The sequence below is a fragment of the Emys orbicularis genome, chromosome 8 (assembly GCF_028017835.1).
Source record: "Emys orbicularis isolate rEmyOrb1 chromosome 8, rEmyOrb1.hap1, whole genome shotgun sequence".
Classification (NCBI taxonomy): domain Eukaryota; kingdom Metazoa; phylum Chordata; order Testudines; family Emydidae; genus Emys; species Emys orbicularis.
This window is the reverse complement of record NC_088690.1, coordinates 10,522,360-10,549,072: the sequence shown is the minus strand read 5'-3', so window position 1 is coordinate 10,549,072 and position 26,713 is coordinate 10,522,360. Positions and strand designations below refer to the sequence as shown.

General features: G+C 43.0%; 1 protein-coding gene across 2 annotated transcripts in view; it reads right to left on the bottom strand.

Moving 5' to 3' along the window:
• Positions 1-26,713, bottom strand: part of OSBPL9 (oxysterol binding protein like 9) — a 126,140-nt gene that overhangs the window by 66,194 nt on the left and 33,233 nt on the right. For both annotated transcript variants that reach the window (XM_065408795.1, XM_065408796.1), the window contains exon 4: positions 10,804-10,880. In XM_065408795.1, the coding sequence (XP_065264867.1) occupies positions 10,804-10,880 (77 nt within the window). The remainder of the gene's footprint in view (positions 1-10,803; positions 10,881-26,713) is intronic.

Genomic DNA, 26,713 nt, shown 5'->3' with positions numbered 1-26,713 from the left:
AATGCCTGACATTGACTGTGCTGGTCACAATTGTGAACTCCAGGGCCCAGGGAACACGGAGACTGAAAGCCCTCACACTTGAAAATCCTGTGAATTTTTGAAATGCCTTTTCCTGATTGTCCAGCTTGGAAGCATACCCAGCAGCTCCCCATTGTCATACACAACTGCCCAGCTAACCATGCCAGCTCTGCTCCAGATGTGCTCTGGCCTGGAGTAGACAGGAAACAGTGGATCTCCTAAGCCTGTGGAGAGAAGAGGCAGTGCAAGCATAGCTACAGACCAGCCAGAGAAATGTGGACACCTACAAGCAGGTTGCACAAGGGATGGAAGAGAAGGGGTACAACAAGGATCAGCTGCAGTGCAGCGTGAAAGCAAAGGAACTGCAACAGGCATATCAGAAGCTCAGGGAGGCCAACAGTCAATCCAGTACCAAGCCACAGACCTGCCACTTTACAAAGAGCTACATGCCATACTTGGAGGAGACCCCATCATCACCTCACAGACCACCGCATATGTGGCGCCTTCAAAGGGCTCAAGTCACAGGCCCCTGCCGTGAACAGCAATAATGAGGAAGAGGTGATACATGTGACCAGTGGGGGAGGACGGGAAGAGGGAGGGTCCAACTATGTAGCAAGCCAGGATCTGTTTGAGACTCCACTGTAGTCCAGTTAGTCACAGGACTTGAGCACAGGTGAGCCTGATGCAGGGAAAGGAAACTCAGGTCTGTGTAAATTTCTTTTCCATTACAATAATGGCACCCCAAACTTGAAACTTTCATGGAGATACTCTGCAATCCTCTTCCAAAGGTTTCTAGAGTTGGCAGCCTAACTTCTTCCTCTGCATCAGGACACTTTCCCACGCCAGTCGGCACTAACTTCAGTAGGCACCACTGTAGTAAACAGGCTAGCAGCATACGGGCCAAGGCACCTCCAGACCACTAGCAGCAGCTGTGCTCTCTTGTGCCTTTGTCACCCTCAGGAGTGAGATATCAGCTAAAACAACGCTGCCTGTGGAAAATGGTGTAGCTAAAATGGACATGAATGTTCTTTTTCCTTCTTTAAGCTCTGTTCCATAAATTTATTAAGGTTTTAATGTATTTGCTTTTAACTTGCCCAGAATTTTTTAAGTGTTTTTGTTACTCAGTAAAATTCTCTTTATTAATTCCCAACATATGCTGCAGAACGCCTAGCAGTACTGAAAGCACCCACTTGTTATTGTTCTCTGTGACACAACTCTTAGGATCAATGACAGTGTTATATTCATAGACATATACCAAGCACCACACAATTCTTAACACGCCCCAAAACAGCAGGGTCAGATAGAGCACTATACACCACATTACTGTTTCTCACTGTTAAAGTGCTCTTTCAATGCCTCCTGGAGCCATATAGATACACACTGAGCTCTTCTGATAGCCCTTGAGTCTGGCTATTCTAACTCCACAGACAGATGCTCCACCTCTACCCTCACCCCTGCAGCAACTTTTCCCTCTTTGCTTAACAGATCTTATTCAGAACACAGCAAGCAGGTATAGCTATTAGGATATTTTTTTCAACAGAGATCCAATCTTGTGAGTGAACAACACCAGCGCACCTTCAATCTACCAAAAGCACATTCAACTGTCATTCCGCATCTGCTGAGCCAGTAGTTGAATCTTTTCTTGGTGCTGTCGAGGAGGCTGCTGTACAGCTTCATGAACTAGGGGATGAAGTGGTAGGCTGGGTTACCCAGAATCATGATTGGCATTTCAGCATCACCACTGGTAATCTGCTGGCCGGGAAAGAAAGTCCCTGCTTGCAGCTTTCTGAACAGTCCTGTTTTCTTAAAGATGCAAGCAGAATGCACCTTCCCTGATCAGCCAACACTGATGTCCATGAAGTGTCCCCGGTGATCCATGAGCACTTTCTGTTGATATTCTCTGTGGCAAGGTGGCACCCAGCAATCTGATGTCCGATTTCCTAGAATGGACTTTTCTTATTTCACTATTTGCTGGAGAGGCACATAGAGCTATCTCCAGAACTCACAAGATACAACTCAATAGTGTTTACCTCATGATTTATGTTTAATTTGTTTCGATCCTTCTCACTTCAACTGGAATACTCATCTTGTACTTAGCTCCCCTCTCACCAGTGAAGTCCAAAATGAATCTAGGTTTTTTTTTTACCAGCCAAATCAAAGAATGCTTTCTCTCCTCTATTGTATCCTCCTTAGCTTTTGCTCATGAAGATCTGAAGTCTCTCCTGAGAACCTTTTCAACTAGCCCTGACATAAGGAGCCTCTTGTTCTAATAGTAATTTTTATTACAGTAGTGCCTAACTATGCCAGAAATCCCTTTTGGAATCTGAAGGGCATGTTGTTTGGCTTCTTTTTTTGGTGTCTGCCACTACCTTTCTCCAACTCTTCAAACACTACCTGCTAGTTTTAAATGAAGCTAGGTACTGCATAGCCTCGGAATCTCCAGACCAAATACATAGGTTACAGGTTCTTCCCAGATACTGTGTTGGCTTTCATCACCGAGCAAGCTCTCTGATGGCATCTATCAGTGCATTGCTATGAAGGAAATGGACATGGATATTTTGTCAATTCAACTATTCCCCAAAGACAAGAAAACTGACAGTCATCTCAGTTCCTCTGTCCATACAATGACTGCCCTGAAGAATTAGGTAGATGCTGAGGAGGCTTGGAACGTTACTGAACTAGCTTTGTACTTTCTTCTGAGGGTAGTCCCTACTTTGCAATCTGTGACATCTTCGAGAAAGAAGACCCTTCTTCAAGAATAAGTGTCTTTGATGTGGGTTGCCAGTACCACATCCACTTTGGACAGCATGAAAGATGGCTCCCTCTTATATATTCATAGAATTTAGAGCATTGCTTATTCAGCTGGAGCATTGCTTATTGTACTCTTTTTGAAGGACCTTTCAATGAATGCACTCAGTGACATTTTACAGTAGGCTATCCTTCTCTAGCACCCCTTGGCGAGAGGGTGTGTGCTGCTCCTGTCTCAGCAACTGGGGCACAGTTCTCCAGCTGTGCTATTCCAGGCATCGACCCCCTTGTGCAAGACAAGATTAAAGCAGTCCCAACAACAAAGTCAGCATCCTTCCCCACGCCACAAAAGCAATGTCCTAGGCTTTTGGGAAGTTAGAGAAAAAAAAAAATAAGAAGAGAAGTACCAGCCCTCCTCCCTTCTAAGAGGGCCAGGGCAGCCAAAGTTCTCTAGCCATTCCCCCAGTCAGTTACCCCTGCTTCCATGGGCTGGGGAGCTCTGGCATGCAGTCCTGCTTCTTCAGAGTGCTGTCCTGCACTAAGCAGGTACCCTTCCCTTTAAGGACCCACCCCTCTCCAGGCTTCACAAGCCTTACATGTACATAGGGGGTTAAGGTTGACTCTGCCCAGAAGAGCTCTTTAACTCTTTCCTGGCGAGGATGGGGATCTGTCCCACCATCCATATCATGGCCTTTAAGGTGCACGCCTGCACAGGAGGCCACCAAGGGCCTCACACTTAATTAGCAGAGCCACACAGGCATGCACACTGCACTCAGGTGCATGGCTCCAGATGGGCCTGGAAGATGACAGTCAGATAAAGGGGGCGGGCGGGGTGAGGCGCCTCTCCCCCGGCCCCCAAGAGCTGCTGCGGCAGGGCGAAGCGCCTCTACCCCAGCCTCCGGAGCTGCTGCAGGGAGAGAAGGATGGGGGAGGGGGTGGGAGTCCTCTCTCCCCGCCGCAGACCTGGGGCAGCCTGGATCCCAAATCCTCATCCCCGGCCCCGCCCCAGAGCCTCACCCCCAGCCGGAGCCCTCAACCCCCGCACCCTAACCTTCCTCCCCCTCCCACATCCTGAACCCCTCATCTCCGGACCCACCCCAGAGCCCACACCTGGAGCCCTCACCCCCTGCACCCAACCCTCTGCCCCAGCCCTGATCCCCCTCCCACACTTCGAAAACCCTCGGCCCCACACCCACCACACATCGCCTCCATATTGGTACACAACAAAATTCATTCCACACATGGATGGGAAAAATTAATCATGGCTCTTGTGCAGTATTGGGTGGGATGAGAATATGTGACACTGTGTTGTGCTTCTTCTCACTCCATCTGAGGCTTAGGGCCAGAATGACCATATATATGAGCCTAGATGGGAACAAAATTTGGCAGAAGAAAATTGTATTCGTCACTCTCCCCTTCCTCTGACTGAAAAACATCCAGTCATCTTAAGGGGAGAAGGTGGTAACACAACAGGAACTGGCACCTGCCTGAGGGAGAAGACAACTGATTGGATGTGTGCTTCTATTTGGTCTTCCAAAATACTTAAGTTTATTCCAGCTATTTCCATGTCCCCCAACCTGGGGAAAAATAGAAGAATAAGCCTCTGATGTTTGTTTGGACAGTTTCCGTGTGACTTTTTTTATTATCATCAGTCTGATACTTTGTATTCTCATAGTCCACACCTCTGCTTCTTTAAGAGAGTAAGGAAGACACAAGCCTGGTTTCTGAGCAGGGGAGAATTCCTGATTGTTTGTTCCACTGAAGCATTTATGAATCAAACATCTCCTGTGGAATTCTGCTGGGTTGGTGACTTCAGACCACTCATGTCTACCACATGCCAGAAACAAGTTTCTTACTCTCTTCCTGTGCCTTATCTTCCTCATAGCCCAACCGTGCTGCAATTTCTCCTTCTCACCTGACGCAGAGGGAAACTAAACAGCCTTTTTTCCTTTAGGCCCTGACACCCTTCCCATTTGCTGCAGGTCTCTGCTCTGGGGATGAGAAGCAAGACTATTTAGTCCTTCGATGGGTCTTGCCAGTTATTTGATCACACCAGTTCTTGCCTGACTAAGGGACAGATCTGCTTTTCAACATCAAGACCCTGTTGTCTGTTTCTTGTCCATTCCTTCTCTGCGCAACAGGGGAAGTAGTAGCGATAGGAACTCCACACAGCTGAGGGCATACCACTCTGGCCAGCAACAAAGTACTGGGAAGGAGTAAGAGACTAAAGGTTAAAAAAAGCTCACTATGGTCCCAAAGAACATTGGAAAAATGGCAGGGTACTCATGAGAACTCTGAGCTGCTACTATGGAGGCACGAAGTTCTAGGGAGCCCCCAGCCGTCAAGTCCTTATGAGAGGAGGAAGAGGCCACTGCTGAGTTGAGCTCTGAACTTCCTCCAAAGATTGTGATCTATACTCTTGGTAAAGGGCATCTGAACTATGAATAGGTGGGCCTGAGAGATTAGATTTTTATCACTAAATGTCAATTTCACCATAGACACAAACTGATGATGATTATTAATGGAAATATTTTTCATCATCAAAATTTACAAATGGGCAAAAACAAAAAATGCAGCTTGAGAACTTAGTTTGATTTAACAATATTTACTTACTTTGTATATTTTGACATTTGATGTTGACACTGTTTTAATGGTTATAAAGCTTTAACTTTCTGAATCTCAATATCTACAGTCATTAAATAATTATTGTGTGAACCCCTCCAGTTTCCCGCAATTGTGAAAATTTAAATAAATATTTTTAAATGCTTAAAAATAAATATCAATATCAGTCAAAATGATGAAAAATAAAAATCAAATTTGGCAAAGCCTATGGATAGCATTCAATGTGGGACAGAACTAAAACCCAGCAGTAAAATGCTTAACATCAATACAAGAAAGCTCTGTAAGAAAAAACTAGTTAAGTACTAAACACATTTCTAGTAACATTATAAAAAAGATCAGAGGTGTAAAGGTGCAAATGACTGGCAAGGAGAATGGACTTCAGTTTTAAAATTTAGAGATTTTAGGACTAATTTTAAAAAAAGGAGAATAAGAGGACACACAATGACAAGATTTGGCTATGGTCCACTAAAAGGATAAACAGAGAGCCTGAACTAGGGAAGAATTGAGCAATAAAAAACCAGAATAAACAAATTCCATCGTAAAGTGTCAGACAACTAGTAATAATTTGTTGCAAAAAAAGTTAAATAGAAGGGAGGAGCTTACAAAACTTTTTACATAAATGTTGTTTTTCATAAAGTTTTATAGAAAAAAATATTCCCATAATTTGTGCCCAACATATTATGCAAAGGAAGGTGAAAAAAAATTAAACTATCTACTGTTGTTCTTTAGTCTTATGTTCCGGCCAGTTCTACACTAGCAAATTATGCTAGCATAACTACATCACTCAGGGATGTGAAAAATTCACACCTCTGAGCAGTGTAGTGATGTCAACTTAGACCGAAGAATTCTTCCATCAACCTAGCTATAGCCTCTCGGAGGTGGATTATCTATGCTGATGAGAGAACCCCACTCATCCGCATAGGTAGTGTCTACACCAGGGGTTCTCAAACTGGGGGTCAGGACCCCTCAGGGGGTTGTGAGGTTATTATGGGGGGGGGGTGTCGCAAGCGGTCAGCCTCCACCCCAAACCCTGCTTTGCCTCCAGCATTTATAATGGTGTTAAAAATATAAAAAAGTGTTTTTAATTTATAAGGGGGGGGGGGGGTGTCACACTCAGTGGCTTGCTATGTGAAAGGGGTCCCCAGTACAAAAGTTTGAGAATCACTGGTCTACACTGAAGTGGCACAGCTGTGCCACTGTAGCATTTTAAGTATAGACAAGCCCTCAGACACACTTCCTGGTCTCTTCCATCTTCTTATACCTGTTTCCTTTTGCAGGTTTGTGCCACCAATAGACATTTCACACCCAGCTTTTAGTGTTAACTTTTCAGATCTCTCTAACAGTGACCGAGTTTTTTCAAACATTGCACACAAAATTCACTTTTGGCCTGGCAAACTTGAAGAATCCTGGGTCAAAAGTAAGTAGGGTTTTGGTTTTGTTTGTTTGTTTGTTTTTTTAAAGGCAAGAAAATTAACATTTGTATTTAGAAAGGATTAGAACAGGAAGTATCTTGTAGACTTAAAGGGACACTGTTGAGGGCAAAAAACACGTTTGTAAAAATAAATCTTTTATAAAAAAAAAAAAAACTAAAGTATTTCCACTTTTGATTGTAATTTCAACTAAAATACTTCTACAGCAAATAAACCCCCTTCTGCAAGTGCTTGAAAGCCAAACTGTAGAAAAGGAGAAACATAATTTTCCATTGTCCAAACTGAAAGAAATGCAAAATGAAAATCCAACCGTATTAAACAGCGAAAGAGTTTTAGATGCTCACTAAAGGGAAGGCATTGCTTGTAAACAAACATTTGCTACAACATACACCCTTTAAGTTCACAGAATGCCCCCTAAAATGCAGAATCGCCGCAAAAGAAACCCGGTAATGTTTGAGCAGCAAATGAAAGTCATTTTCCCAGGCGGTCCTGCGAACTCCTCGAGCGAAGGAAACACTGGACCCCGGTTTTATGCCCGTTTCGTGCGGGGCCAGCAGCGCTCGCCGCTTGTTGTGAGCTCCCGGCCTGAGTTTCTCCTCGCGGAATCACCACTCGCTAGCTCCGCGTGTGGACTGGCGACAAGAGCAGCGCCAGCCGGTCCTGGCGGCCGCCTCCCGCACCGCGAGCCGCCGAGACACGGACGGGGGAAGGACCTGCGCGGCGGGGAGCGGGACCCAGGAGTCCCGGCACCTGCAGACCCTGCGGCGGGGGCACGAGGGACTGCGTGCAGAGTCACCCCCCGCCCGCGGATACCCCGCCTCCGTACTCACACTGGCCATTCTCCCCGCGGGCGGTGGGGGTCGTTTCTCGGCTGGGCCCCCGACAGCGCCGCCTCCCGCTGGGAGCGGGGTGGGGAGCAGCCCCCACAGGACCCGGCCGCCGCGACCCGCTGCTCGGCGTTCGCCTCAGAACCAAGGCGGCTCCCGATTGGCTGCGGGTCAGACGCCTTCCCCCACCCCCGAGTGAGCGGCGGTTGGGGGGGGGGGGCGGAGTTGGCCGCTCACCCCCTCCCCGCGGAGGGCAGGGCCCCTCCCACAAGAGGTGCGGTGACATCCGGCTCCCTCCAGGCTCCTGCTGCGATTGTGCGGGCAGTGGCCGGCGGCCCCGCCGGACTGAATCCGAGGGGCCGCTGCTGGGAAGGCTCAAGGCTGAAGTCAGGCGCCTGCTCCCTGCCAGCGGCGGCGGCACGTGACGGGGCTCCGCGAGCCGGTGCCTGAGCGACTGCAAAGCGCCCCGCGCCGCCGCCTCTGCTTCAGCGAAGCCCCGTGATGCGATGACACAAGGGCGGCAGGGCAGCGCTCGGACGTCAGGGGGGCCCGACTCCAGCGGTACAACCGCGCCTGCCGTAACAACACAACGGCTGGGTAACAGCGAGAAGTGCCATCTGCGTGGCTTTCCACTGCAGCGCTGGCTTGCAGGGCACCGTACTGACAGGAGTCCGGCCTGGTCTGCCCACAACGGGCCGACACGGCCTAGGCCTCCTTTCGCCCCCGGCCGGATGCTCTCCGGCTGTTTCCCGTTCAGATTGCGGCTGCTGTTCCCGCCCCCTGTCCTCGCCAATGGGGTAGCGGCAGTAGGGCGGCGGCATCAGAATTCTCAGAAACAGCCGCGGCTCAGAAAGCCCCCCACACGTCCCCCAAATTCTTACTACTATAGAACTTTTATACAACTGTCCATACATGAGGTAAGCATGGGAGGAACCTTGCATTGTGCATGTAACACTTTGTAACACAAAAAAAGGTAGGTAGGTCTTGGAAAATCACCCAGAAATGTGTTATAGACTGTATGGACAGCCCCCAACACACTAGACATAGCTCAGGGCTTTGCCATAACAACAAAAAGAGCTTTGTCTAGATTAAGATGTAAAGGTTTGTTAGATCTGGTAGCTACCTTGATCAAATTTAAACACACCACTTGAAACTCTGGTCAAGAAAAGGCAAACTGTACTTTAGCTAGTGCTAAATTGGTCCAGTTGAAGTGCTTGATAAAGTACAGCATGCCTTGCCTTGACCAGTTTTAGGAGGTGTTCCTTAGAACAAGCTAGCTAATATGATTTAACAAACCTTTAAATCCTAGTCTAAACAAAAGCTTTAGAAAACCTCTTCTTCACTGACTTATACAGGTCCCAATCAAAACCAGTAGTCCTCTTAAAGCAGCAGCCCTCATTCTAGTTTTCAGTTGAAATAAAATGCTAGCTTCTTAAAGGTTAGACTCAGAGGTAGTATGGTAGAAAAAATATTTAAGATGGGCTTTTCAGTGAAGTCAAAGGGAATTAGACACATCTCAACTCCCAATGAGTTTCCCTAACTCCCTTAGACTCCAATGAAAGTCTCAGCTGAAATCAGTATTTGAAATCCAAGGATTCAATCCTATAGAATTCATATGCAATCCCACAGCTGTTACTATGCCAATACCAACATGTTTGAGGGTAGTTTAGAGAACTACTTCCAATACATTGGCGAGGAACAAGTTCTCCCAGACTCAAAGGGGGAAAAAATTATATTCATAACAGAAGAGAAAAAAAGAGGATTAAAAAGGCAAGGTGTATACATTATTTCCATATTACCTTGATATTTGCTCAACAACTCAGGCTAAAATATGGAGCTGAAAACACTGAAGTTCTTTGATCAAGAAGTCTAAATTGGTGTTACGCGGGGTAGTCTGTAACAGTTTTATGGCATTTTAAATTGGAAAAAAGGGTTTTGAGAAGATGACTGCTGACAACAGACCACAGAGTCCAAACAGATATCACTTTCAATACTTGCACTGGGGTGGGAGGGGCGGAAAATACTACATCGCTCCTTGTTTCCTGACAGTCAAATATATATAAATCTTTCTTGTTAGAATGTTTAATATAACAATCACTAATTTTTATTAGCTTCATTTACTTATCTATATAATTTTTTTTTCATTTGAAGAGCACTTAGAACAGGAGTGTAGTTTAATCAGAGTCAGATCTCAATATCCACTACTTCTGACCCTTACAAGAAGTCTGCCAACAAAATGATGGCTAAATTTGGTAAGGGGGGAGAAAATCTATCTTGATAGAGATTGAATATATATTGTTCGTGTTTCACTGCCCTGCCACATACCTCTCTAATTTTCTTGGACTATAAACACTTACAGATAGAGACTGTATCTATTTCTATTTGCACAGCACCTTCCCTCTCTCACATCTCACCCAATCATTGTCATCTTAATATTTTCTCCTCCTCCCTTGAGATTTAAGGTTTTTTTAGTAAGCCCTTAGTACCTAGCACAATGGCACTCTAATCACTGATGTATATACTACACTTGAGGGGGCCCAGTCTAAAACTACTTTAAAATATTTTTTATTTGTATTAAGTTTTACATGCACTTTAGGAGGCATAGTAAGGGACCTGGGTGCCATTGTGCTAGGCACAGTACAAATATAGTGAGAGAAAGTCCCTGCCCAAAGAACTTACAATCTCAGTAGACACGACAAAGCGAAACAGAAATGAAGCATTAGCCCCATTGTACAGATAAAGAATTGAGGCAAAGATTAAGCAGCGTGTTTAAGGTCACACACAAAGCCAGGAATTGAGCCTAGATTTTCCCAAGACCCAGTCTAATACCTTCATTTTAAAGCTAGCCTACCTCTTTCAAAACCAAAAGAAAATTATTTCAGAGGAAGATAAATAACAAATCACATTAATACAATAAACTACTCAAGATACAATCTAACAAGTCAGGAGACCTTGCCTTGCCTAAATTTAGCTGGATACAAACAGTAACCTCAGGTACCAGGGCTGATATATCACTATGTACTGTATCTTGTACCATCAGATAATCAGCTGTTTACAAACTACTCTGGAATATCTGATATCAGAAATTGGGTCAGTACGTTTATTTAGTTATTCTGAAAATAAAAGAGCTTCAGGATCAAGAGTGAAGGTTAACTTACCTGAAGCTGAAGAGTATGACGGAGAATTGTTTCCTCTAAAGCATGAATCCACTTCTCTCTCTCATCAGCATCTCGAGCTGCAAAAAATATTCAATGTTTTCTTAAAATCTTTGACATTTTTTCAAGGCTTTTAGACTGAAAACCATGGTGTGTGTCCAGACTAAAACTTTTAAATTAAACCACACTACCTAAAATGGTTATCTAGAAGAGAATTCAACAGCAAGTGGACTCTGATTTCAATTTAGGAGTGGCTTACTTTGGTTTATGTTAAACTGATTAATTGACATTTTGATTTAGTTCTAGAGTAGCCACACAGCTTTTTACATGAGTTTAAGATGGTTTAAAAATCACAACTTTAGTTAACTGAGTGCAAGTTTCTCATGTAGACAAGGCCGCAACGAAGAACCTGTACACACTTTTGCTTAATCAGATGCTTAGCTTCTCACTTCTATAAATTACATTGTACCAGCTATAGAGAATACACCAGGCTTTCTGTTAAAATCTCAGCTCTTCAGGGTTTATAGTTTAGCTGTAAAAAAAAAAAAAAAATCACTCCAGATTCAGATTAGCATATGCCATGTCAACATTGGTGCTATTTATGGAGAGTTAAATGGGGAGATTTTGAAAAATTGCCATTGCACGTTTTAACAGCTGTTCTTTCAGAGATGTTTTCTACTCTGATCAAGATATTTTAAAATAATTATATTCTTGCATAACATCATGTTTCTTGATCAGAAGGTGCACTTACCTATGCCTGTCAAATCAGTAGCATGTGATGAATTTTTAAACGGTCTAATCTTCTAGAGCCTTTGACAAATACTATTTAAAAATTCCTCTGCTCTACCATTTTCTAGGGAACAAGGTAAACATATGCCTTTTATTAAAGATTATTTACATGAGAACAGGATCTTTAGTGTTTGAGTGCAGTCCCATGAACATTCCCCATTAAATGGAATTAGTTAAATATGACATCCTAATCATTTCCACAGCAGCTATACATGATAGCACAAAGCAATACAGTGCCTGGTGAAAAATAAGCACAGGAGCCAATTATCTCAAGAAAAGAAGGGTTTTTTCCCCATGTAAAATACATTACAATAAAAAAATGTAGAAACAGAAAATCTATGACATCAGCATACTTGTATCTTCACAGAATATATTTTTCAAATTTTTCTGAGTCACCAGAGGTTCCAACCTGTAATAAATTACTCCTAATTTTACTTCATTATAGATGTATCATAACTTAGACAAATAAAGAGAGCCTGATCTCTTTTTCAATATCTTTCAATTTTAAAATAAAGCAATTATAATATTTATTAAGACAATCCTGTGTAAAAATTTTCTTCTATAGAACCAGGACTCATACACTAGCAAGAATATGCACAAGATGGTCCACCTATTCCTGTATCACACAGCTATAAAATTTCCATTGAGAAGCAGAAACTAGGGTCAGGTGAAGATAAGTCATCTCACAGGCGATGGTGATCAAGGAGGGGCGATATGAAATGCAAAATGATATGGCAGGACTCTGCGGGCAGGAAAGAGATCCAGAAACTGACCGAGGATTATCACTACCCTTTTCTTTACCCACTTTCTAACACACTGTGTTTTTTCCAGTACAAAAGCTTCACTGTATTTTGCTAGCCTGAAAGAGTTCCTTGCTGGGGGGCACGGATAAGTGTTCACATCACTCTCCCCATCAGTATCCAAGCAAGCTAATGATTCAACCAGTGGACCAAATTCCATGATGAATCCTGGTCATGTGCCACCTGAAGTGCGTTGTGCATACGCTAAGAAGTTCTTTGCTGTGGTGGAATATTGCAGCAATGGTACAGGAAGTGACAAGGGCATTAGAAACTGGGTGAAGAAAAAAGGGTGATAGCAACAGGAGGCATTTAGTGAATTTGAGGGAGAAGAAGAGGAAGGAACACTGACTTCATGCCAATAACTACACCCAGTTGTTTCTAGTTCCTCATTCAATAACACAAATAGTGCATATGTTGTATAAGACTACTTGAGGGAGTTTCCTGTTTACAAGGGAACAATCAAAGTAGACTAATTATACAAAAATGTTAGTTTTCAAAGTTTGATCGTGTATGGTATGCTTATTACTCAACTCAAAGAGTATACTGAAATGTATTCTCCATCTCCACCTGTCCTCTCATTGTTTATATCCCTCTGACCTCTGTATCCACATGCCCACAACATGGCTGCTTCAACTTCCCATCTAAAAATCACAAGATTTGTAAGGGAGGAGTAGTGGAAGATGTTGGGGAGGAAGGTTTATTCATCCTATTCCATACAAACTGTATAAAGGAGTGCTTCCTTTGTCAAATATAAATTTTATTTAACATCAAAGTTTAGAGAGGAGACAAGATGGGGCTGAGATATCAGAATTTGGATGCCTTGAATTCTGAGGCCCTCAGCCAATCAGTATAGAGATTTGCATGCTGCATTGTTACTAAAACAGTCATCATGCTAATCAACACACAACACACCCCTAGCCAAAGTGCAGGAAATTGCATAATTGAGAAATAAATGTACTGCATGTTGTCTTTTTAAAATCAGAGTTTGTATAGTGTCTAGCACAATGATAAGTTTAAAGTTGCAGACCAAAAGCAACAATAATAGATTCAGAGTTAAATAGAAATTTGAAGTTCAATTTTGGTTTAAAAACCTGCTAATTACTGCACCTGCCTCTCTACTCCCTATCGACCTGTGTGGTATTAATCACATTTCCCTATTTTTAAGAAGTTTCTCTCCCCTGTTACTTTGTTATGGACCTACACAGGGGAAACGAACTATAAAGTACTGTCAAATGCATAAAGTACACACGTTTTTACAGTAATTACAGTAATACTAGGTGTTACTTGCAACAATAGTAGGTAAATAAAATTCCTACAGGAATAATGTTTAAGTAGGGTGGATGAACTTTTTTGCTCTCTATACAACGCTCTGGAAAGCACAATAAATACAAACGTTAATGTATAGGGAGGGCAGGCTAGTAGGGCTCTAGATGCCTTAAAAAAAAAAAAAGAACTAGACAAACTATTAGTCCATCCACAATAGATTGGTTAAGTTCTTGCCTCTTCACCCATAGTCACCCTTTAAGGAGTCCAATTAAGTGAAAAGAAAGGGTATTCAGAATACAACAGTACAGTATTTGAATGTTTCAAAAGCTCTAACTTTCTAGTTTTCTCTTTTTAATTGAAATTCTTGGGTGTTTTAGGACACACTATAATTATACATTTGCTTAATAAGCTAAAGCTTACAGAACTGGGGCAGCAACAACTCAGGCACACAGTTTCAATACATCCGTATGAACAGCAATGGGTATCCTGAAAAAGGTTCTAATGTTATTTTGTTTCTGTCCTTCAAAGGCAATCCTAGTCATTCTATATTTGGGTTTGATCATCAGATGCAATACAAAAATACTAATATATTTGAGTAGATAACTGAAGCTCTGTCACTGGATTTCTTCTGAATTAATTTAGAGAGAACAACTGAAAATGTACAATAAAGAAAACTTCTGCAGACAGCAGCAGAGTGAATTGGCTGTCCAAATAGATCATTTCCACCTTTAGTATCAATGACTTCTAAAAAGTTCTCAAGAACTGTTACACTATTATATGGTGATGGGAGCATATAAATACCTAGACAGAGGTGCTTGCATGTCAAATTCTGAAATTAAGTGCTCAAAGGTTATTTCAGCTACCAAAAAAGGAATTTAAAGAAGGTAACTTCAACAGGCTACCAGAAAGATAAGAACACAGTTTGCTAAGGCTCATAGGACTACTATGATAATTGCATAGGTCAGCTTGTAGTTTATTGCTACAGCTGTCTGCTTTGTTTACCAAATGTTTTAGTGGTTTAGGTAGGCTGACCATCAGCATCAGGTGAGCAGAATGAAAAAAAAAAAATTAAGTGAATGAAAGGAGTACATTTTCTTCCCCCAATTCTAGCATCACACCCCTCTCTGAAAGTTTATTCTTCAAATGTCTCCCCTCTCTTTTTTTTTTGGTCAGAAACAACGCATGGAAAATTTCAACACAAATAAAAATAATTTAAGAATTAAATAATCTTGTAAAACAGAAAAATCGACATCATTCTAATGCCAGGGTATGCTGTTCATGCACAGCAGCCAGCCTGCGGCTTGTATTATGGCCTGTCTGAAGACATTTCCAGTCCTTAGGAAAGGGTTACATTCCAAACCATCTGAGTACTTCTGCATGCTAACCACTAATATAGGGCACAGAGTTCATACCATTTGGAGGGGGTAGGGAAGACACTGAGCCAGAAAGGGTTGAACAACTAGCAAGCTAAATGACCCAAATTCAACCTTTGAAGACATATTTTAAAGTATATAAATGGTAATTAGGGCCATTCCTTATAACTATCTAACAAAGTCATGTTAGATAGACTAGAGCTTTGAAATGCAAACTGGTATTTTTAGAGAATTGGAAGATACTAATTGTATTTGTGTTTACCTCTCTCTTTTTAGATGTTATGTAACCAGCCGGTTCCCATCTGTTACTATCTGCTATTGATTCAGAGATCAAAAGGGAATATTAACATTTAGATGAAACTTGGATGCAATATCATCATTGAAGTTTGTAGTAAACCATCTATGAACTAATTAATGGATAATTACCTTATGCTGATGAATGCAACTATTATCTGTGTATACGTAGGAAATAGAGGTTTTACTTCAAAGCCACAATGCTCTTCACCCAAGGAATGCCTGCTGTCAAGAGACTATCAATGTTTTGCCATAGAGCTATAAAAGAACTCTAAGGCCCTGATCCTGTTATCTCAGATCTGCTTAAACTTGGTCAGTGGAAGCTTGAGTCGCAAGACTGAGGTCTCCAGTGCCAGTCTGGATTACCCTGCTACTTCTCAGGGAAGAATTTATACAGACTCTGCATATGGACTTGCCTACTGGATTATAACCTAGGGAATTGATTCTGAAAGAACTTTTTGCAACTCAGCAGCTCACCATCTCTAATGTGAAACTGACCCAAGAACTTTATACATACATATATGAATAATGATCTTTTAACCACAATACTCTCTCTCTCCTTTTTAAATAAATCTTAGTTTAGTTTAGTTAAGAAGAATTGGCTGTAAGCATCTATTTAGGTAAGATCTGAAATATTCACTGACCTGGTGGGTAATGTATCCCATACCTTGGAATTGGTAGAACTTTATATATGTTCCACAAGATTTTCAGTAATCCTCATCATATTTGAGTGACTGTCTGGGTGGGAGCCCCAGGTTAGATTGCTTTAAGGGAGCTGTGTTTTTGGCTTCTGGGAAACCAGTAAAGTATAGTAGACGCTGTTTTGTTGCTGGCTTGGTGAACCAAATCATCAGAATAACCACCAGTTTTGGGGATAGTCTACCCCATTCTTTGCAGTTTGCCCTAATTAAGCAATCTCAGTGTGGCCCCTCCAGGCAACAAGGGTCACAGTCCGTCTCTTATTTTAGTTAAACTGAATTTTTCCCTCCTCTTCCCCGACAGCACAGACAGATGAAGGGTGAGGGCTGCCCTATCATATGGAATGGCACGAAGAATTCACTGGGAACACCAGCCAGCACCACCATGTTACGAGCTGTAGTCTCTCTCTCTCCCCCACCCATAGCATTCCACATAGCACACTAAGGATATGATACCACGACATTAGCCAGAAAGTCGTGTCATATAGTACTCCCATGGTATCAGACACAAGCACACTAATTGGGTCTGATATAACATTAAGTGTTAATATGAAGAAGCTGCTGGGGACAGGTTTATAATGCAACAGAACCAAAATGACACATTGGCAGCCTCCATGACCTCCAAACTAAATATAATTAAGCTACATGCTACTGTCAAAATGAAGAAGGATAATATTTTGAAATATTATGGTTGCAAAACAGATTTAGTTTAATGCAACACACAAATTACTGTTCCATATACCCGACTAACAAGAACTGTTATGAAAAACTGTATACCTTGAAGTCAGATGGCATAAGCCTAGTTGCAAAATATTATATCCTTCTTCATTTTGACAGTAGCATATAGCTTAATTATATTTTTCATAAGAAATGTCTCTGGTCCCACCCCAAGAATGAGATCCGATTGTCTGGCAGAGCAGGGAAGTTTCACATAGTTTACACTTTTTAAACAAACCGCTAGTGAATTAAAGAGACAAGGTGGGTGAGGTAATATATTTTAATGGACCAACTTCCCTTGGTGAAAGAGAAGATTTCGAGCCTATAGAGCTCTTCTTCAGGTCAAAGCTTCTTTCACCAACAGAAGTTGGTCCATTAAAATATATTACCTCACCCACCTCATCTCTCTAATATGCTTGGACCAACGTGGCTACAACAATGCAACAAACACCAATGAATTATCAGCATCAGTGATATATATTGAACTTGGTTAATTCTTCGCATTCTTACCACTATTTCAAGTGTCTATGGAGTTTTTCAAATCCTTATGTACTAAATTATAGTTTTCAAATACAAAAACAAAGTGGTGGCCATCAGACCTCCTCCCTGAAAAAAAGATTACTCATTTCTTGGACAGTTAAAGTGAAGTGTAGTCAATGCCACAAGACTAAGTAGCTCATGGCATACCAGGACCCTCTGCCCACATTGTGTTTCTGTGATCACTTTAGAGTAAAGTGTACAGCTAGGGTGTGTACTGATTCATCTTTCTGTTGTGGTGTCTCATATATCCTCCAAATTGACACTGAAGCAGGATTACAGTGCTCAAGGTAATATGTTAAGATTTGCTAACTACCTCCTATAGGACTCATACACAAAGCTAAGGATTTGTAAAGCAGATATAAATTGGGATGACTGGGCAGAAACTTAACAGCCACAGACAGTAAAGTCTATTCAGCATCAAGGAATCTTTATAAATACAAGCCAAACAACACAGTCCAAAGAATGAACAAACTTCTGCAAGCCCAGGCATCAACCCAGCCTTCAAAGCCCTCCCTACATACATGCTCCTTCTCCGGTCCCTCCAGCAGCATTTCATAGGCCTTTCCCTTTTCCATGGGTGTTCAGTAGAGGGGAAAGGAAAGACTGTGTTTCTTTGTGTGTACTGGTGACTCAGTAGTGACCCTGCACCCTGTCACAAAGATACTTACAGCATGAAAAACCACCCATGATTAGACTGTTGGTCAAGGTCATGCAGCTTCATATGAACTACAGCTGCAATTCAGGAATCACATCAACACTCTTGGTACTACAATAGACTAAGTCTCCTCTACCAGGAGATCCTGGAATGACTGCAACGTGAAGATTATTTACTGGTGGTTTTAGTACCTACTGCCAATCAGCAGCCTTATGAACAATCACCTATTGCCAGCCAAGAGACCTACATGCAGACACTTTCTAGCCAATAGTGACTCATCAGCCATCCATCTCTCAGTACCAACCTCTAAGAAAAGCTCAGAAGCTTCACTAGCATGCAATTCCCAGGAAGAACAAGCAGAAAGGTTAAATTAAATCTAATCAAAATGGCTGTTGAGAGATTAAATGCAAGGAAAAGCTTCCTAGCAGTAAGAGCAATTATAGAATGGAACAACAGCCAAGAGGTCATTGAAGCACAGTCTATGGAAACATTCAAAAAAGGATTCGCCAAAACACTCAGGGGAAAACCTGCACTAGATACAACGTGGGAAATTATAACGTCTGACCAATCTTTCTGGCAATCAGGTTAGGTTTATTATGCACCTTTTGTTTTTAAGAGGGAAACTGACAAACTGACATCTTGTTATTTTAAGAAGTTTTGTAGCACACCCCACACAATATTCATCAACATCAGGAACAGTAGGGTAAGGATTTCGGCATTGCAGATCAGGCTGAGCACCATAAAAACAAGTTAACAGTGTTGGGTACTTCCAGATGCAAAGCTGCCTCCTTCCCTTTTTTTTTTTTTTTTTTTAATATAAAGTTAGTTCTACTGTGCTGTTCATAGTGCAACAGTATCACTGGAAAGGTCAAATCTAAGGAACACCTCCTAAAACGGTCTCAGAAGCACTGATTCAGCCAGGCATCATGAAATGCAGGCATAACAAGGGCCGGGTCAGACACAAGAAGGGAATACAAAAAAGAGAAGTGGGTTTTTTGTTTGATGAAGTTAAATAGATGATAAAAAGGAAGATAAAGAAGGGGTCACATCTCTTTTAGTATATGAATGCTCTCAACCAGTATCCTTTTCCATACTGCAGAATGATTCAGTAGTTTCATCTTCAGATTCACCATTGCATTCTAGTACTTTGTTAGTGAAAAGAGATTATGTATGTTTATATAACGTGTGTGGAATGTGAAAGTATTGCACACCAGATTACTTTTCCTAGCAAAGGCTTGATGGCATCCAAAAGGTGAAATATAAATATGTTGAACATGTCTTTTAGTTTACACTGCACTAACAGCTAGCATTTCTAGGTCATACAGAGCAGTACATGAGAACACAATGCACAAACCCACCATCTCAAAATTAGCATCCCTGTAAAAAAAGCAACAGCACATGAATATGAAAATAAAAAACTAGAGAATTATTTTAAAAAATCATTGTTGTTATAAAAACACACTCTTAGGGAGAAATGCAAGTTTTATTTTCATTCATTTTAACCTACTTACCAATTGGCTGATCTGTCTGTAAGTAACGCGGTCTCCCTAACCAGGAGAAAATGTCTGTTCCACCCACTGAGACAATGGGGCTAATTATGCATTCTTTATTCAGGCAAAACTCCCACAGACTTTATGGGAGTTCCTGCATTCTTTACTCTAGCTATATCAAGCCCTCTGCACTATGTTTATTTTAAACATAGCCAAACTGTTGGTGTGAAAATCTGGCTCCACTGAAGTCAATGGGAGTTTTACCACTGACTTCAGTGGAAAAAGTATTTCACACCCAGTGCCAGGTAACGTGTGAAAAGTCAGACCTCTATTTCATGGCTATGACATCTTAGAGGACTCTTTTTAAATTGGGAGAAGGACATTTTAACCACAGAACTGCAGCATGCAAAATGAACTGAAGATAACTATATGACAGTTCCACTGCTCTCTCTCCAGTCAGCTCCCTTTCCTAGCCTGTAGTCAGGCTGAGGATAGATTCAGTCACCTGAACTCTTAGGCTTTCAGTCAAGGCAAACAAATTCCTTATGTTTGCATGGACAGAGTATAGCAAGAGTGAAGTTAAGCTGTTTCTGCCATCAGTTGAGCAGAGCTAGGGTGACCAGATGTCCCGATTTTATAGGGTATTTTTCTTATATTCAGAGCTTTTTCTTACATAGGCAGCTATTACCCCCCACCCCGTCCCGATTTTTCACATTTGCTATCTGGTCACCCTAAGCAGAGGGCAGGTGAAGGGTACATAAGAGGTAAAGCTTCTAGGGCTGTCAAGCGATTAAAAAAATTAATCGTGATTAATCGTACTGTTAAACAATAATACAATACCATTCATTTAAATATTTTTGGATGTCTTCTACATTTTCAAATATATTGATTTCAATTACAACACAGAATACAAACTGTACAGTGCTCACTTTATATTTATTTTTATTACAAGTGTTTGCACTGTAAAAAAAATGAAATAGTATTTTTCAATTCCTCCATTACAAGTACTGTAGTGCAATCTCTCTATCATGAAAGTTGAACTTACAAATGTAGAATTATGTACAAAAAAACTGCATTCAAAAATAAAACAATGTAAAATTTTAGCACCTATAAGTCCAATCAGTCCTACTTCTTGGTTCAGCCAATCGCTCAGACAAATAAGTCTGTTTACATTTGCAGGAGATAATGCCGTTCGCTTCTTGTTTACAATGTCACCTGAAAGTGAAAACAGGCATTCTCATGGCCCTGTTGTAGCCGGCGTCGCAAGATATTTACATGCCAGATGCTTCGGCCACCATTCCAGGGGACATGTGTCCATGCTGATGATGGGTTCTGCTCAATAACAATCCAAAGCAGTGCAGACTGACGCATTTTTGAGTTAATCGCAAGTGTTAACTGCGATTACTCGTAAGCCCTAAAAGCTACTGATAAAATGACTCTCCATCTAGGGAATCTTCTATGCAAAAGATAGGCTGACTGGCCTCATTATATATTAAAGTGTAGAGGCTGACCAGCAGAGAAACGAGACATTCCAGAGGTAGAGGACTGCAGAATAAATGACAGAACTAAGAAGTAAGGAGACCTAACCCACAAGAATGCCTACCTATACTCTGCAGAATACCAAATCAGTAATTTGGTGTTGTCTCAGTCCTCCTTCTTTCTATTCCCCCCCCCCCCTTTGGTATCTTCCAGCCCTAGGGGGGGAAAAAAGGGTTGGTGCCTCACTGTGGTTGGTGCATGTGGATGAAAATGAGTAAGCTGTGCCCATCTAATTTTGTATAGCATGCTCATCTCCATGGCATCAGAGTACTTGTCCTGAGGATTAACACCTGTGCTTTTTTTTTTTTTGGGGGGGGGGGGGGGGGATGGGAGAGAGTGGAAGAGATGAGAGTGGAAGACTGAGACCACATCTAACCTCTATCAATCTACCACCACCTAGTCAGGTTAAGGGATGCACAGCCACGATCATTACCAGAGTTCAGATCATACTCAAACCAAATCTTCCTGTGTACAAAATATCGTGACAGTTAGCCAAGAATTTTTTTTTTTTTTTAAATTACAGAAAAGTCAATGCTTGTTTCATTGTTGTAGGTTTGTCCAACCTACGGCCTAAAAGCCAAATTCAGCCCATAGCCTTTGGAAATATGCACAACCAGACACTCAGCTGAAAATGTCAGTAGTTTTACTGACATTTTAATACCATCAGTGGTAGTGAAGCAGACGAATGAGAGGGAATCAACATCTTTCCATCCCTACTCCCCAATCCTGGCTTTTTCTACCTCAATACAACCACTGTCTTAAGAAAGCGTTACCAGTGGTCATGCCTACTAGCTTTTAACTGGTGGGCCAGTCTGTTTCCTCCTGTGCTCTGAATTGATCCTGCCAGTACTACTGAGTGCCTCGGTCCCCAAAAGAGGCTGTTTGAAGCAGTCTCGTTACACTGTGGTCTGAGAAGAGATAATGAAACATCATCCCATCTGTCCCTGGTCCCCAGCCCCAACTTGCTGTTGCTCCTTGCTGGCTCAGCCAGACTCATTCCCTGACACAGCCTCAATTGCCACCTGCCCTGTGCTGGTTGATACACTACCCCCAACTATCACACTACTAATATTCAAGGACAAGCAAGCCTGAGTCTCCTTACCCACACCACAAGGTGCACTTTACTATACAACCATGGAGGCTGAGCTGACTTTTGTGGAGGAGGGAGCCCTGTTCACTGCCCACACTAAAAATTATTACATCATGCCAACAACCTTACTGTCCAGTTTCTAATCTCATCTTAACTGGATGGCACCCAAGGGAGACAATAAGTGTTATAGGATAGAGGGAAGAACTATAGGTTAAAGTGACATACACTGCTTTTCTTTCAGGTGGCTCACACTGAGGGAATGGCCTGAATTGGCAAGAGCAGAGCCCATCATCTACAGCATACACTAAAGTACATGTACCGGAGTCTGTGCAAGGTTGCATGAACATAAGTAGAGGTTTGCTTTACACATGAGGCTGTTTGTGTCTTATTACACAAAGAATTAAATGGGAGATGAAGCTCCTGTTATACTTAAGGTTAAGTTTTAAATTCTACTGTAACCGTTTGCAGTTATTCAGAGTTCTGATTTTTTTAAAATAGCTGTTTTCTCCTCTGTGAAAATTTGGCTAGTTTGTTCAGATCCTTTACTTATACAAAAGAGCAGAGGGGAGATGGAACACACTTCTCAATTAAGTTTCAAGATTTTTTTTTGCTCATATGCAACTCAAATGGATGTAGTTCATAACTGAAAATATTCAGTATGAATAATCCTATTTGAAAATTCAACATTTATTTTATTTATTATTGACCAAAAATTAGTTAGAATCATTTGAACTGTTTCAAAAATCCATGTTAACTTTTGCTAACAATGGGAGCAATAATACTACGTTGCAGATGTTATCTACAATAATAGTTTTTATTTTTTAAAATTTCATCTGCACACAAGTTACGCTGCAAAAAATGGATTATGTGCTGAAGTCTTTATGCTTTCACAATTTCTAAACTCCAGAGGAGGGATCTGAAGATTTTAATTTTTTCCTATTTCTCACCTCCTCCCATCTTTTGAAGAGAATGAAGCTGGGAAGGGAGAGACAGGAAAAAGAAGAATACAAACAATGAAAACTCACACATTGCAATGTTAAATTTAATTTTAAGGTTATGATACTAACTTCTCCAAGGCAAAACAATTCAGGTATAACATGTAACTAACTACTTCCTTACGCATACACATTTGGATAGTATTTAAACAAAAGCTCACACAGCCCTATATACATGCAGCATCTTATAGAAGAGGCTACTTACTTGTAACCCCAAACATGGATGCGCATACACGCCATGCGCCAGAGCCAGAAGGTTTTCTTAGCAGTGTCTGTTGACCTGCACGTGCATCCCCTCATGCTCTCAGCTGAGGCTATAATAGGCCATACGGCTCGACACTTCTCCCATTACATCTCCTCTTACCGCTGAGTAGTCGAGTCCATAGCAGAAGGGATGAATAGTGGGTACTGGAATCCAAATAGGGACCACACATCTTGAAGAACCTCCAGTTACAGGTAAGTAGCTTTCTCTTCTTCGACTAATGGTCCCTATATGGATTCCAAATGTGGACGAGTAGCGAGCAGTGACCAGCATGCAAGTGGGTGTGAGGATGTGCTCGGAAGTGCTGTCTGTAGTACAACGCAGGCCACAGCTGCAGCCATTGCGTGGGTGATGGCATAATGATATGTGAAGTTGTGCATGGAACGCTATACCACTGTGCGACAAATGTCCTGGCAGGAGACATCGGTGAGGCAGGCCAATGTGGCCGCTTGTGCTCAGGTAAAGTGTGCCATGACAACATCACATGGCGTTACATTGTTGAGTGCATGCATTCACAGATGCTACAGAGAAACCCATTTGGAAATGCACTGTAAGGAGAAGGCTTGGCCCTTACAACTGTCAGCAATTGATGCACAGAAGTCATGGGTTCGGTGGAGGTAGAACACCACTGCATGTCGGATGCCAAGGGAATGGAGGATCCTGTCAATGTGGGAGGCGTGGGGTTTGAGACAGAAGACCGGGAAGTGGATACACTGATTTAGGAGGAACTCCAACACCACCTTAAAAAGGAATTTAAGGTGAACACGTAAAGAAACTGTCTTTGTGGAAGACAACGTGGGGGGGAGGGGGAGGTGTCAGCCATCATGGCTGCCAGCTCACTGATTCGTCTAGCCAAGGTAATGGCTACCCAGAAGATTATTTTCATGGAGAGATGAGAAAGCGAAGACATTGCTAGGGACTCAAAGGGTGGTTTCCTGAAAGCAGAGAGAATGAGATTAAGGTCCCACAAGGGTGTAGGTTTGAGTACAGCTGGGAAGGTATTGGGTAAACCTTTTAGGAAACATAGGGTGGTAGTGTGTGTGAGCACAGTAGTGCCAACCACTGAGGGGAGAAAGGCACTGAGTGCTGCTAAGTGGACTCGTATGGATCTGAGGGCTAGGCCCAAAGTCTCGAGTTCAAGAAGATAGTTGAGGATGATAGGTATGGATATCGTAGACAGCAGGTATTTGTGGAGGTGAGCTCAGGAGGTGAAGTGCTTTCATTTCACCTGGTAGCAGACCCTGGTTGATGCCCTCCTGCTTTGGGTAAGGATACATTGCACTGGGGTGGAGCATGCTCTACCTATCCCCAAGCTCCATCCAAAAACCAAGCTGTGAAGTGAAGACAGCTGAGAATGGAATGTTAGCGTCGGCCCCAGTCTTGCATGAGGAGATGCAGTAGTGTGTGGAAATAGAGTGGTGTGCAGACAGAGAGGTTTGGGAGGTCTGTGAACCAAAACCAACAGGGCCAAAATGGAACTATTAGGATTACCGTCGCTTGATCCCGACAAGTCTTGTGCAGGACTTGTGGGGGGAGGGAAAAGGTGTAGTGAAGGGAGTCTGTCTAGAGGAGGAGAAGGGCGTCACCCTGCAAGTACTCCCACATGGCTTCTCTGAAATAATAAAGTGAAAGTTTGTGGTTCTCTCAAATGGAGAAGAGGTCTCAGCATTGGGTGCCCTATTAGTGGAAGAGGCACCAGAGCTTGACATCGTGCAGCTTCCACTCGTGGTTCAGGTAGTGTCCTGCTGAGCATATCTGACAGGGAGTCTTTGGGTGCCCAGGAGGTACGTGGCCTGGAGTGTGACTTGATGTTTGATGCACCAGTTCCAAAGGTGGATGGACTCTGAACAGAGGTAGGGAGACTTGGCACTGCCCTTTTTGTTGATGTAAACTACCGCTGCAATGTTGTCAGAATAATTTGATGTGCTTGGCCCATATGAAGGAAAGAAAGTGGCAGACAAGACGGACCGTCCTCAGTTCCAGGATGTTTATATGCATCCTGAGGCATCCAGATGCTCTATGTAATGTGGCGGTCTAGGTGAGCTCCCCAACCCGCGAGGGAAGTGTCCATTGTGAGCGTGGCGTGGGAATTATGAAGGGAGTACCGACCAGGACCTGGGAAGTGTCGGTCCACCATATGAAGGACATCAGTACCTCCTGGGGGATCAGGACTTTGCTGTCCAGGCAGTCGTGGTGTGGTCTGTAGACTGAGAGGAGCCAAAACTGGAGTTAACGCATGTGAAGATGGCTTTCCAGCCCAGCAGGTCCATCTCTTTTGCCGTTCTGTCTGGAGAAATGGATTTCTGAGAGTGTTGGCCGACTCATTCTGCCTCTGCGAGACCCACCAGGCAATTTGGAGGTGAGTGGGTAAAAAGGAATTGCACTCCCTTAGTAGGAACAGAGGCAGGAGTATACCACACCAATTGCACTGGTTGCAGGACAGCATTGTTGATGGGGAGAGCTGCTTGAGTAGGTCTCCCTGGGGTTGGAGGATGTCCAGGAGCTGGTGTTGCATGTCCTGGACCTCCTCCAACAGGATCCCCAGATCCGTCGCCACCCATTGTAATAGTTCTTGATATTGGTGGTGGTCGTCTGTAGGGGATAGTGAGGCAGGAAGGAGGGACTTGTCAGGGGAATCCGCAGTACCGGTTCAACCTCTCCTTCCTCCTTCTCATAAACAGACTGCACTGGAGGGCGAACAAGGAACAGTTGGTGTGAAGCCACCAAGGGGGCCTGGAACCCTCAATAGGGATCCCATGGCGGCCAGTTGGGCCAGTAGTAAGGATCTCTGTGCATGGGTGGACCTCACGGAGAGCAGTACCGTGGTTCTGCAGCAGGGTCATAAGCCAAGGGATATGGTAGTCAGCAATGCAATTCTGGCTGGGGGGCGGGTGAGAACAAGGGTTCCAGTGCTGAGAAGCCTCAGACTTGGAGGACAATTCCAGCAATAGGGGTGCAGACGGTGCCGGAGGGCTGAGGTGCAGCAAGGGGACATGCCGCTCTGGGGGCAGCAGTAGCGATTCATCTGCTGGAGATGGCGAGACGGTGGTGTGTGTAGAGCCAGAGAGGAGCATGGGTATGGGAGAAGCAACTCTGCCATCAATAGTAGCAATTCCAGGCAGCTGGGACTGCGCAGGGTCACACGAGACAAACCCCGGGTCCAGGCAGCGTCAACAGTGCCAGCAGGAGATGCGCCGATGAAGGAACCAGTGCAGTCACCAGGGTAGGTGCTGGTAACGGTGGATCCTGCTTCTGTTTTCCTTACCCTCCACCCGGAGTAACATGAGAGCTGGTCCGGTAGCCAGATAGACGTGCAACTTCTCGCCCGACCAAGCATGGTTTGGGGAGGAAATGCTATGTTTTTGAGCAGTCCTGGACGGGGATCTATGCCTATGTCTGTGTCCA